The sequence below is a fragment of the Schistocerca cancellata genome, chromosome 6 (assembly GCF_023864275.1).
Source record: "Schistocerca cancellata isolate TAMUIC-IGC-003103 chromosome 6, iqSchCanc2.1, whole genome shotgun sequence".
Lineage (NCBI taxonomy): Eukaryota > Metazoa > Arthropoda > Insecta > Orthoptera > Acrididae > Schistocerca > Schistocerca cancellata.
In genome coordinates this window covers 612084809-612097235 of record NC_064631.1, presented here as the reverse complement: position 1 = coordinate 612097235, position 12427 = coordinate 612084809, and the positions used below count along the sequence as shown (strand labels likewise).

The 12427-nt window shown below is 41.8% G+C and overlaps 1 protein-coding gene across 2 annotated transcripts in view; it reads right to left on the bottom strand.

Moving 5' to 3' along the window:
- Positions 1 to 12427, bottom strand: part of LOC126191154 (GPI ethanolamine phosphate transferase 1) — a 276012-nt gene that overhangs the window by 222330 nt on the left and 41255 nt on the right. For both annotated transcript variants that reach the window (XM_049931924.1, XM_049931925.1), the window contains exon 3: positions 11287 to 11386. In XM_049931924.1, coding sequence (XP_049787881.1) covers positions 11287 to 11386 — 100 coding nt within the window. The remainder of the gene's footprint in view (positions 1 to 11286; positions 11387 to 12427) is intronic.

The window sequence follows — 12427 nt, the reverse complement described above, 5'->3', positions numbered from 1 at the left end:
AGAAATCCAAGAATGCAGTGCTCGATTTAAACAGGATGTAGGACAGAGAAGCAGTCTTTTGCCTCTGCTATTCAACCTATACATCAAAGAAGTAATGATGGAAATGAAACAAAGATTGAAAAGGGGGATTAGTAATCAGGGTGAGAGGATACCAATGATAAGATTCAATGATGATGCTGCTATCCTCAGTGGAAGTGAAGAAGAATTACAGGACATACTGAATGGAATGAACAGTCTAGTGAATGTAGAATATGGATTAAGAGTAAATTGAGGAAGGATGAAAGTAATGAGGAGTAAAATAACCTTAACATAAAAATTGGTGACCACGAAGTAGACAAAGTTAAGGAATTCTGCTACCCTGGAAGCAAAATAAAATATGAAAGATGAAGCAAGCAGGTGTACTGGGATAAACTACAGGAGTGCTTTGATCAAAGAGCAGACCACTAGGTACTGGACACTGGCCACCACTAGTTGTCAACCTGCATGGTCAGCACCCCAGCAGAAGCTGCCCCTCCCATGTCATCAGACTTCCACATGTCAGTGGCCAGGGAGTGGGATAGCTAAATCAAGCTTCTGTGGTTTGATCAACAGCCTCATGACAACAGCCAGACTTTGGTCACCAACTATGTTCAACACATTTCCGCATTATATGCAAACGCGGTCTCTTACACAAAGTCAGCCAGCAGCAGCTGCATTAAACCCCACTGTACCAGCACATCATCAGTGAACAGCTGAGCATTAATATGATGTACAGGCTCTGCCTGTAGGAAGCATGCAGATGCCACTGCCACCACTACTGTCATCAAGTCTTGAACCTCTGTCCCCTGCCTGAGTGTTTGGGCATTCAGGCAGCACAGCACCTTGCTGTGTTCACAGAACTACAAAGCCGGGGTCCAGCCATCCCTGCATCTGCCGAGGCTCAAACAGGGAACTCTGTGAGGCTGGGGGAGAGGCAGTCTGCCACATTCGCGGCCACAGCAAGGGATGTCAGCCAACAGCTACAGGTCATGTAATCCGAGACTTCCCTTGACACAACAGCTGCCACAGTGGCACTCGGTCCATGCTAGTGTTGACTATGGGCTGGAAGTCTGTGCATTGGAGAAGCCATGAAGGAGTATTTGACTTGCTCACCACAAACACCAGCAGAATCAAAGTTTAATGAATGTAAACCAACAGCAATAATGAGGGTCTTGTATCTACATACTGCCTTATTCTCAAACAATGGAAAATCCAGAATGGAATGCAACAATATTATGAGAAGGGAAGTTGCTACTCACCATATAGCGGAGATGCTGAGTCACAGACAGGCACAACAAAAAGTGTTTCACACTTAAAGCTTTCGCCCAATGGCCTTTGTCAACAATACACACACACACATACGCACATACACACACTCACACACCCAACTCTCACACACGACTGCAGTCTCAGGCAACTGAAACCATACTCGCTGCCTTATTCTGCTGCACCTGCATCCATCTTCAGCAGATAATTGCTGCTAGACCCAGACATCCCAGAGATCCCATTATAACTGGTATCAGAAATATGTCTTCCGCTACACCATTAAATTTGGTGCCACTATAAAATATGAAGAAAGGCATCAAGTGCAACACAAGTGCCAATTCTGTGTTTCCGCAGCAGGGATGTCCTATGTCTCTGTATAAGTAATTTCCTATTTTAGAGCTTTTAGGGGCCTGTAGGCCGTTTCCCTAGTTATTTTTCTGCCTTATCATTTGAGTATACTGTGTATTTGCTTTGATAATAAGTAGACAATATGGATAAACAAATTTCGGTTCACAAGGTGATTCAGCATCAAACAGAATAAGTAGCTCAGTTGCAGACAGAATTAGGACAACTATGGGAGGGAAGGAGGGAATTGTCACACCATAGGGTATCTATCCTCAATACTAACACCACTTTGTCAGTCAGTCCATTTTGCGGGAAATTGGGGGAAGATGTCTTTGTGTTTTTTGAAAATTTGGTTACAGCTCCAGGTTGGGAAATTGGAGTAATGAGCATTTATTAGGTGTAGCTAAACTAAAGTTAGCAGAAGATGCTAGGCTGTCTGTAATGCACCATGAGAAACCAATGTGAAAGTTCATATGAGAATAGCTTTTTCCACCAAAGAACTGATTACATTTTAATAGTAAATTGTTCATTGTGTGTAACTGAAAGCACTGTCATTGGTTCCATTTTGACACTTTTATCTTCCCACTCAACATACTGGGCATTCCAAAGGCACAGTCAATTTGTTGTGAGGGAAATAAGTATTTTCACCTTTACATGATGGTACTGCTAAGTAGTACAGAAAGTAGTATTGGTATATAAAACTGAAAAATGTATCAATAAGTAGTAGCTGAGGAAGCAAGGATTCAGTCAGAAACGTGGATGTGTAAGGATTTGTACTGACAGCAACATGTATCAAAGAGTCTTATCGACTTAAATAAATTATTGTAATTATTATTTAGTACAATACATTATTTTTACATTTATGTTTTGGATGTTAAAATAGTTAAAGAACTATTTCTGATCTGTAAGAATAGTGTAAAAAGTTTTGCCTTTGTATACTGGTGTGGAAGCCAAAATAATTATTGATAAAAGTAGTGTATATATTGTGGAGCAATGGATGATGAGATGTGGTGTGGTTGCTGGTATGAAAAAAGAAAGTAATGGTGGTAATACATATGACTAATGAAATCAAGACCCCAAAATAAACCAATGATATGGGGAGTTTTAAGAGGAATATGGGAAGAACTGAATGATGGTGTACGCAAAGAAGACTACAAACTAAAGGTTGCCCCCCTGTATTATTATGCCACTCTGCAAGCTTTTAAAAAGAGGAAAAAAGGGAAAGGAATAAAAAACACTTCTTTATGAAGACTGAGATGGTTACAGTGTTGGCCTGAATAATAAAGAAATAATAAAAGAGCACCAATGTGAAAGTTCATATGAGAATAGCTTTTTCCACCAAAGAACTGATTACATTTTAATAGTAAATTGTTCACTGTGTGTAACTGAACTTTTAAGTTTATTGCTTGAAATTACCTTTTTTTTCCAACTTTGATGACGCCCATTCTTTTTTTTTATGTCACGTTCCATTAAATGAATGATCTGCAATAAGAAATAATCTAAAAAGATGCTGGGAAGTTATTCTTATTTTTCTGCCTATTGGGATTTGACCACATTTCATCATACCACAAGTGACGTCCCTGAAAATCCAGGTAAATCTTGTTGTCGTATTTTGTAGTACATGAACCAGTGAAATTATGTTCAGTTTAGTAAACACAACTTATAAAGATGTTTTGAGAACATGTATTTAATTTGTACATATGTCTTTTAGTATGCAGTGAGTTTTAAATGCTCATAATCATAATTATTGCTGTATTTATATTCACAAGGATGCAATGTTTATTATGATATAACCCAAAGAACAGTGCAATATACTGCTTGAATTGTTCACACACATGGAAGGCAAATGCAGTACAATGAACGATACACAAGTTCTCAATAGAGTCCTGCACTCCAGCCTATACAGTAATTAGGTCCAACAGGGAGTGCAGCAAGCAAGCTACACATGCAACTGCTTTCACATTAGCACGCTTGGTGGCCCCCAGTGGCTGAATCAAGCACAAACTTCACATGTGAACTATGAAGTGATTGAGACACAACATCGGTAGTTACAGCACTCCTCTTCCTTTGCAAAGAAGTGACCACAGTGCTCACATCCATTTCTTCTGTGGTTGACGGAAGCTGTCAGGTCAGAAGTGGTGCGAGCACGAACAGGTGCGGCACCCACAGCCTGTGAAAGGCCTTACAGTAGAACAGGTGACACTGGTGCAGCCTCCATTTCCCACCATATCTCCTGGCAGCTGAAGGGGACATCCACTGCAGAGGACACATTGGTAAAGATGTCAGCAGCAGTGGCAGAGAAGGCGAGGGCACCCACTGCGATGTAAGAGACATCCAGGCAGATGGAGGATGCGGGAGGAGGGGGAGGGGGGTCAGAAGCACACTCGGTGCACAACCATCGATGCGAGGTCATACACTGAGGAGCCAAAGAAACTGGCACACCTGCCTAATACTGTGTAAGGCCCCCGTGAGCACACAGAAGTGCCGCAACATGACGTGGCACTGATTCGACTAATGTCTGAAGTAGTGTTGCAGGGAACTGACACCATGAATCCCGCAGGGCTCTCCATAAATCCGTAAGAGCATGAGAGAGTGGAGATCTCTTCTGAACAACACTTTGCAAGGCATTCCAGATTTGCTCAATAATGTTCATGTCTGGTTAGTTTGGTGGTCAGTGTAATATGGTCCTACTCAAGGCTGGATTTATCGTTAAGTAGTAGTGGGAGTGGGAGGGCTAGGCCAAGTTCTGGAGGATCAAGCAATACAAGCTCCGACAAAGATAGCAAGTGGCGCGCCTCAGAATAGGCAACTCTCTCAACCCAAATACGTGCCCACGGTACAGGGTACAGGATCACAGCTGGGAGCAGAACATTAGAAACCAATATCGGTCCTGCAATGATCATAAATACAGACGTTTCTTGTCTTTCCAAACCTTAAGTCGGAAGAATGTATATAAAACGATATACCAAAATTATGGTCACTACGCAATCAAACCAACAACCGGGGCACAATTCTCAATAATGATAGGTTAATTCTCAGGTCTGTTGTGACTAAACACACACACAAACACACACACAATTTAAACAGTACATGTTGTTGTTGTTGTGGTCTTCAGTCCTGAGACTGGTTTGATGCAGCTCTCCATGCTACTCTATCCTGTGCAAGCTTCTTCATCTCCCAGTATCTACTGCATACATATGTACATAAAATTAGAAAAAAATGTAATCAACCGAGGAACAAGCTCAGAATACTACAGCTGATGGCCGTAAGCTACCAGGTAAACCTGCTGCAGACAATACTATTAAATACCCAGAATTATTTTACCTTTTAAATATTAACAGACGGAGGTAGTGGCTGTAAAACATTTGGTAATAACAGTATTTTCAACTGTACTGATTGAGCACTCAACGGCACTTTGTCGAAAGGCTCTTCTTGCGGCTTGTCGTTAAAAAAATTGTGATTCGACTGCGCATGTTAATAACAACAAGAAATATCGACGGTGCACTGTCGAAAGATAGTAATCTTGCCAAGTTATTAATAATCACAGAGCAACGACGTATTTAGTAATAACAGTAATTTCAACTGCTCACTCATTGAACACTCAATGTCACTCTGTCGAAAGGCTCCTCCTTAAGGGAGGCTACAATGCATAAGGAAAGAGCACTCTTACCACAAGAAGCCAGGAACTTGATAATACAGACAGCAGAACATCATGCCTCCAGGCACATTGCCTCACTTCCCTTCTGTATAAGTCGCAACACAAACCGTGATGAGGCATGGCTTCCCACCTCAAAGCAGTTCACCGTACAATACAATCCCGCTTACGAAACGTGGCCGTCCATGCGGGCCACCTAACACAAACTGCATGTATGCTAGCACGTCCTCTCTCTCCAAAAGCGGCCAGCGATCGCACACTAAGCGCCGTGAGCCCCTCTGGCGATGCACCCGAGGAAGGAGAGCATGGGTCACAGTGGATGTGTTTAAACTCAGAAGAGTGTTCCTGAAGCCACTCTGTAACAAGTCTGGACGTGTGGGATGTCACATTGTTTTGCTGGAATTGCCCAAGTCTGTCAGAATGCACAATGGACACGAATGGATGCAGGTGATCAGACAGGATGCCTACGTACGTGTCACCTGTCAGAGCCGTATCTAGACATATCAGGGGTCCCATATCACTCCCAGTGCACACATCCCACACCATTACAGAGCCTCCACCAGCTTGAACAGTCCCCTGCTGACATGCACGGTCCATGGATTCATGAGGTTGTCTCCATATCCGTACACATCCATCTGCTTGATACAATTGGAAATGAGGCTTGTCCGACCAGGCAACATGTTTCTAGTCATCAACAGTCCAATGTCAGCATTGACGGTTCCAGGTGAGGTGTAAAGCTTTTTGTCATGCAGTCATCAAGGGTAAACGAGTGGGCCTCCAGTTCCAAAAGCCCACTTGTTGATGGCCCGGCATTGAAATATGCAGCAATTGGTGGAAGGGTTGCAGTTCTGTCACACTGAACGATTCTCTTCAGCTGTTATTGGTCCTGTTCTTGCAGAATCTTTTTTCAGTTGCATCAATGTTGGAGGTTTGATGTTTTACTGGATTCCTGATATTCATGGTACATTCATTCATGAAATGATAGTACAGGAAAATTCCCACTGCATTGCTACCTCAGAGATGTTGTGTCCTATCGCTCATGCGCCAACCATAACACCAGGTTCAACTTCACTTAAATCTTGATAACCTGGCATTGTAGCAGCAGAATCCGATCTAACAACTTCGCCAGACACTTGTTGTCTATATAGGCTGTATTCTGCCTGTCTACATCTCTCTGTATTTGAATACGCATGCCTATACCAGTTTCTTTGGCGCTTCAGTGTAGCTGGTCAATGTGTAATGATGCCCCCCTCAGTCATGTAGACAACACACAGGTGTCAGCCACAGGTACTCTCAATTACCGCTGGCACCCATTTCAGCAAGCAGCCATACCCATGAGCCCAAACAGCTGTGTCGGGCCAGAAGGTTGCAGCACCAGTGCTGATTGATGGCGTGGGGTTGGCCGAAGCAGATGTAGCAGAGTCTGTGGCTGACGACCATGCAACAACTCTACTGGATTCTTATCGTCAAAAGGACTGAACCTACAAGAACTGAGAAACCGGTCAAGAGTTACTTCTGGTGGCATATCCAAAATGGACTTTTTTCATCAGAGGCTTAAATATTCATATTAGTCATTATGCATCTCCATTTGATTGGGAGCAGAGAGGGGGAGCCGTGACACGGTTGCCTGTAACTACAATATATGAACTTCCATTCCAAAAATTTTGGACAAAGCTGAAATTGTTGCCACTGCAGAAGTAGACAGACAATGCACCCCCATACACAAACTTAGAATAAACGTCAATTACAAGCTAGTGGAAATTTAAAAAAAGGACCCACAAAATCTATGTGAGTTCATTTCCAAGGCTACTGTGGATCTGGCCATAGTGACAAAGAATCAAGGCAAACTGCCTGATGGGTGGCACACTGTACGCAGGCTGCAACAACTCACATATTTCCCAATCAATGCCTGACCAAAAAACATGTCTGCTTTTGTATGTGACACAATGCAGGGGTCCACATGCAATAAACGCATAACCTCCCACTGAAGGGCAGATGGGATTACAGCCGGTGGAGTGGTGTCGTCTGTAGCTAATAGCAGCACGCCATCCCAAACAGAAAGACAATTTTGTAATCCAAAATAATTTCTCAAAGTATCAGGAGCATGGCCTGGAGGTCCGATTACAGCAACTTAAATGCCCAGTCACAGGTGGGAACCAGCGCAAGGAAACATCTTTACATAATAATGCATAGAATGGTTGTGCCACAGTAGCAGCATCTGGTATGAATTTGTGGTAGTATGCAGTGTTGCCTAAAAATGCCTTTAATTCATTGATGGACATGAGGTGTGGAACACAGCAATATCATCAATATGCTGTCTCAATGGTTTAATGCCAGTATGCGACACTTCTAAACCAAAATAAATAATGGATAGTTGAAAAAACTGGGTCTTACAAAAATTGCACTTTAATCCTGCAGGCTGTAAAACAAGGACATGGAGCATGAAGGTTCTGCAAATGTTCCTCTATAGAGGCACCACACACTGCTATGTTATCTAAATAGTTGATGCAGACTGGAAGTGATACAATAAGTGGCTTTAGAAAGCACTGAAAAATAATGGTGTGTTTCCCCACCATAAGGTAAATGCTGGTATTGATAAAGCACAAATGGGGTATTGGTAACTAGAAGACAAAGATTCCTCGCCGAGCGGCCACTGTAAATATGCCTCTGCCAAGTTAATCTTTGAAAAATAATGGCTTCCTGATAATTTTGTGAACAGCTTGTTATAGCACAGCAAAGTGTAGGTATCAATGATTGACTGTGCATTAATAGGCATTTTAAAATCACCGAAGAGGTGTATGGTGTATTTTACTGGTAGGTTTTTTGGGTGTCACCAGTGGGCTTGACCATTCACTGGAAGAAAGACATCGACTAACATGAAGATACTGAAGATGATCAAATTCTACATTTACTTCATCCTGTGAGGGTACCAGTAACAGTTGGGCCAGAGAAAAACAGGGGCAGGCAGACTGTTTCATCATAATATGAGCCTGAAATTCAGTTGCACAAGCAAGTCCTGGAGAAAATAGACATGAAATTCAGCACAGGGAGCCTGCCACTGTTGACATGGAACTTGATTAGAAACCAAATGCACTTCATCATCAATGGAGAATTCAAACAGTTTGAAAGTGTCCAAACCAAACAGACTTGCAGTGTAAGTATTGTCTTCTACTAGGAATGTTAATGAACAAACCACAGTAGGTGCTGAAAACTGTCCAAGAATGGGAATCTGTTGTTTGTTATAACTCACCAGCCTCTGGTACACTGGAGTCAAAATGAGAGAATCCAAATCCACATGAGTCTGAGAATTCACCATCTTTGCTGCTGCACCTTTGTCCATCAGCATTCTCAATGGTTTGTTAAACACACACACTTCATATACAACTTACCTTGAGACACCATCACTGCTGACACACTATTCACATCCATGTTTGTTTCATCCTCACTCAGGTTCGGAAAGGAGTTTCACACAGAAACAATGTGTCATTTCTTATGGCACCTATTACACATTGCCCAGCACTTGAGACATGCAGTCCATTTTTTTTTAATGAAGCAGTATGAGCATGAAGGCGGCAGAGCATGAGGCTGTTGCTGTTGTGATGTGGACTGTTGTTGTCGTGAACAATGATTACCTATACATTGAGACACTAGCTGGACTGCTGCAGTAGTGTCTAAATTCCCTTGCGAATGAACTGATGACTGCGAGGGGTGAGGGGAACTGATTTCCGAAATGCCGAACCAGGCTTCTGTCTCACTACCTGCAGCACATGAAACTTCAAATGAGCTACATTCAAAATTTCTGTAAGCGTAGGATTTTCATGCTGCAGAGTTTGCTCACTAACATCCTTATCAGGAGCAAAACGTATGATTGCATCACGAACCACAAGATTGGTGTAGGATTCCTTATGAACATTTGTCACAAAATTACAACAATGGCTAAGTTCACATAGTTCTGGTGCCCATGCCTTGTATGACCGTTTTGATAACTTTTGGCAGAGGTAAAATTTGACAAAAGCAGCAATAACATGAGTAGATTTACTATGACAGGCAGAAAGGAACTCTCACATCCGAACGAAAGAAAGAGTTGGAGGTTCTTGTAAGGGAGCGAGCTCACACAACAACTGGGGCGAAATTCGCGATAAAAACAGGCCCTTGCACAAGTCTACTTCTGTTACCTCAAATGCCTGGAAATGTTGCTGAAGGCATTTCTCATAAGTATACCATTCTTCTGCTGCACCATAATATGCAGCGGATGGTGGTGGATATGTTGTTGACAGCGTTGCAGGTTGTGCCAATGTAGTCATTAAACTGGAAATAGCAACTGCCAGTGCCTGCTGCTGCTGCTGCTCAAGAAGAGATTTAAGCACCACTTCCATGGAAATTAAACTCAAAGGATTAATGACTGAAGTGGGACATGTGGAGACAAATACCGTATTCATCTGCAAAAAGTGTTCTAACCCAAAGTACACTGTATTTTATTGCTCAAACTGTTCACATATATGGAAAGCAGAGTAACAATACAATGAATGATACACAAGTGCCTGGTGGAGCTTTGTGCTCCGGCCTATAAAATAATTAGTTACAATAGGTGTTGCAGCTTGCAGGTTGCACATGCATCTGCTGTCTTATTAGCAGGCTGGGTGGCCTCTAGAGGCCAAATCAAGCACAAACTTACTGCACAAACTATGAAACGGTGCACGCATAACACTGGAAGTTAGAGCATATTACTTTATGTACTATTCTGTGGTAATGTTTTTATATATTTACTGTGTGGTCCAAAAGGATTTTGTTGTTGTTGTGGTCTTCAGTCCTGAGACTGGTTTGATGCAGCTCTCCATGCTAATCTATCCTGTGCAAGCTCCTTCATCTCCCAGTACCTACTGCAACCTACATCCTTCTGAATCTGTTTAGTGTATTCATCTCTTGGTCTCCCTCTACGATTTTTACCCTCCACGCTGCCCTCCAATGCTAAATTTGTGATCCCTTGATGCCTCAGGACATGTCGTACCAACCGATCCCTTCTTCTAGTCAAGTTGTGCCACAAACTTCTCTTCTCCCCAATCCTATTCAACACCTCCTCATTAGTTACGTGATCTACCCACCTAATCTTCAACATTCTTCTGTAGCACCACATTTCGAAAGCTTCTATTCTCTTCTTGTCCAAACTATTTATTGTCCATGTTTCACTTCCATACATGGCTACACTCCATACAAATACTTTCAGAAATGACTTACTGACACTTAAATCAATACTCGATGTTAACAAATTTCTCTTCTTCAGAAACGCTTTCCTTGCCATTGCCAGTCTACATTTTATATCCTCTCTACTTTGACCATCATCACTTATTTTGCTCCCCAAATAGCAAAACTCCTTTACTACTTTAAGCGTCTCATTTCCTAATCTAATTCCCGCAGCATCACCCGACTTAATTCGACTACATTCCATTATCCTCATTTTACTTTTGTTGAAGTTCATCTTATATCCTCCTTTCAAGACACTGTCCATTCCGTTCAATTGCTCTTCCAAGTCCTTTGCTGTCTCGGACAGAATTACAATGTCAAAAGGATTTTAAAATTCAAATTTTGTAACATGATTAGACGGATCATTACCAATAATTATCAATACCCTGTCAGAAGTAAGCATACTGCATCTGGTCACAGGTGGGAAGGATTTGTCACCCCAGTCAGGATTTGTATTCAGTGTAATCCATTGGAGAGCTGTTTGTGGTGTCATAAGTGTCCACTTCAATCTGATAGCTAATGGGGATGCATAACTAGGGAGGATACCAAACACAATCCAAAGAAGCTCCAACACCATCATTATCACACTCTGATGGCCCATAGTGCCGAAACTATGCATTTACACACTGGGTACCTTCTTAAAAAATGACCATAACATACTACATGTCTTTGGTGTTTTTTTCTTTGTACAGTCTGTATGAAAATACTGTCTGCAGTTATTTAACAATGTAGCTGATCTAATGATTAATGAGTATACATACCTTTTGCAAACATAGGTAGAATGTCAGGACTTCCCCAGGACCATGTGAAGCGGCTCTGATTGAACACAGTATCGAACTCAACAGGATTTTCTTTCCACCCCTGAAAACAAAATGCATAGCTGATTGAAAAGTTTATGATTAAAACAAAATTTGCAGATAGGTAATAATTTAAAAGATACATACAAAAGAAGCTATCTGGATGAGCAATAGCCCAGAATAAATGTTTTCCCCGATGGTACAATTAAGTTCCGTTGCACAAAAACACGTTTGAAATGTTATGGACATGTAGCACAAATGGGTGACTTACAATTAGCCAAGAAAATTTGCCACATCTGAAGTACGACTGCTAGAAAACATATAAAAGGCTCTCACAAAAGTCACTGTTTACCCAACAGCAACTACATCAACAAGACACAAGATTAAGTCAAAGTTGTTCATCTTTTTCTATGCTGCCCAATAGTTTAAACTGTATCTGTTAACATGCAGTTGCTACTGGGACACTTAGAATGTGTACCCACTGTGTTTTGGGAGGTATGGGTGAATCCACAGAGGTGGTCATATGCTTGTATTTCCATGAGTGAAGTCAAATGGTTGTACACTGCTTCAGGAAAGCTCAGCACTTATTTGTAGGCACAGCAATAACATTGACGCAAGTAAACTGTGTAACAAATCTACCACACCACGAAAACAGTATCAATCAGATACATACATTACAACTGTGTTTATACAGTTGCAATGGTTTCCATCGTAACTCTAAAAAAACACTGTCATTTGGGATCTACACACAAATCCAAGGGGTTGGGGTGTCATGGAGGTGAGACGCATTGTTGTAAATAGTTAAGTAAGTTGGGTTGCACAAAATATTTCATCTAAGTGGGGGGATCTGTAGTGTAACGTGGGATTCAATGCAATAACAAGTTCCACTTTCATCCTCTTAGGCCGATGAAAGATGTTCGTGGAAAGTGAAAATGTAGTTTAGGTAGTTGTTAAGAGCAGAACACCCCACTGTGCTTGCACTCATTTTACGTATTTGCAGATAGATGAAAAAAGGAGTTACCTTGACACTGGCAACGCATGATGAAAAATGTGTGTTTCCACCTGCTGTGGAGACCCTGTAATGCTTAGATGCCACGGCTTGTCA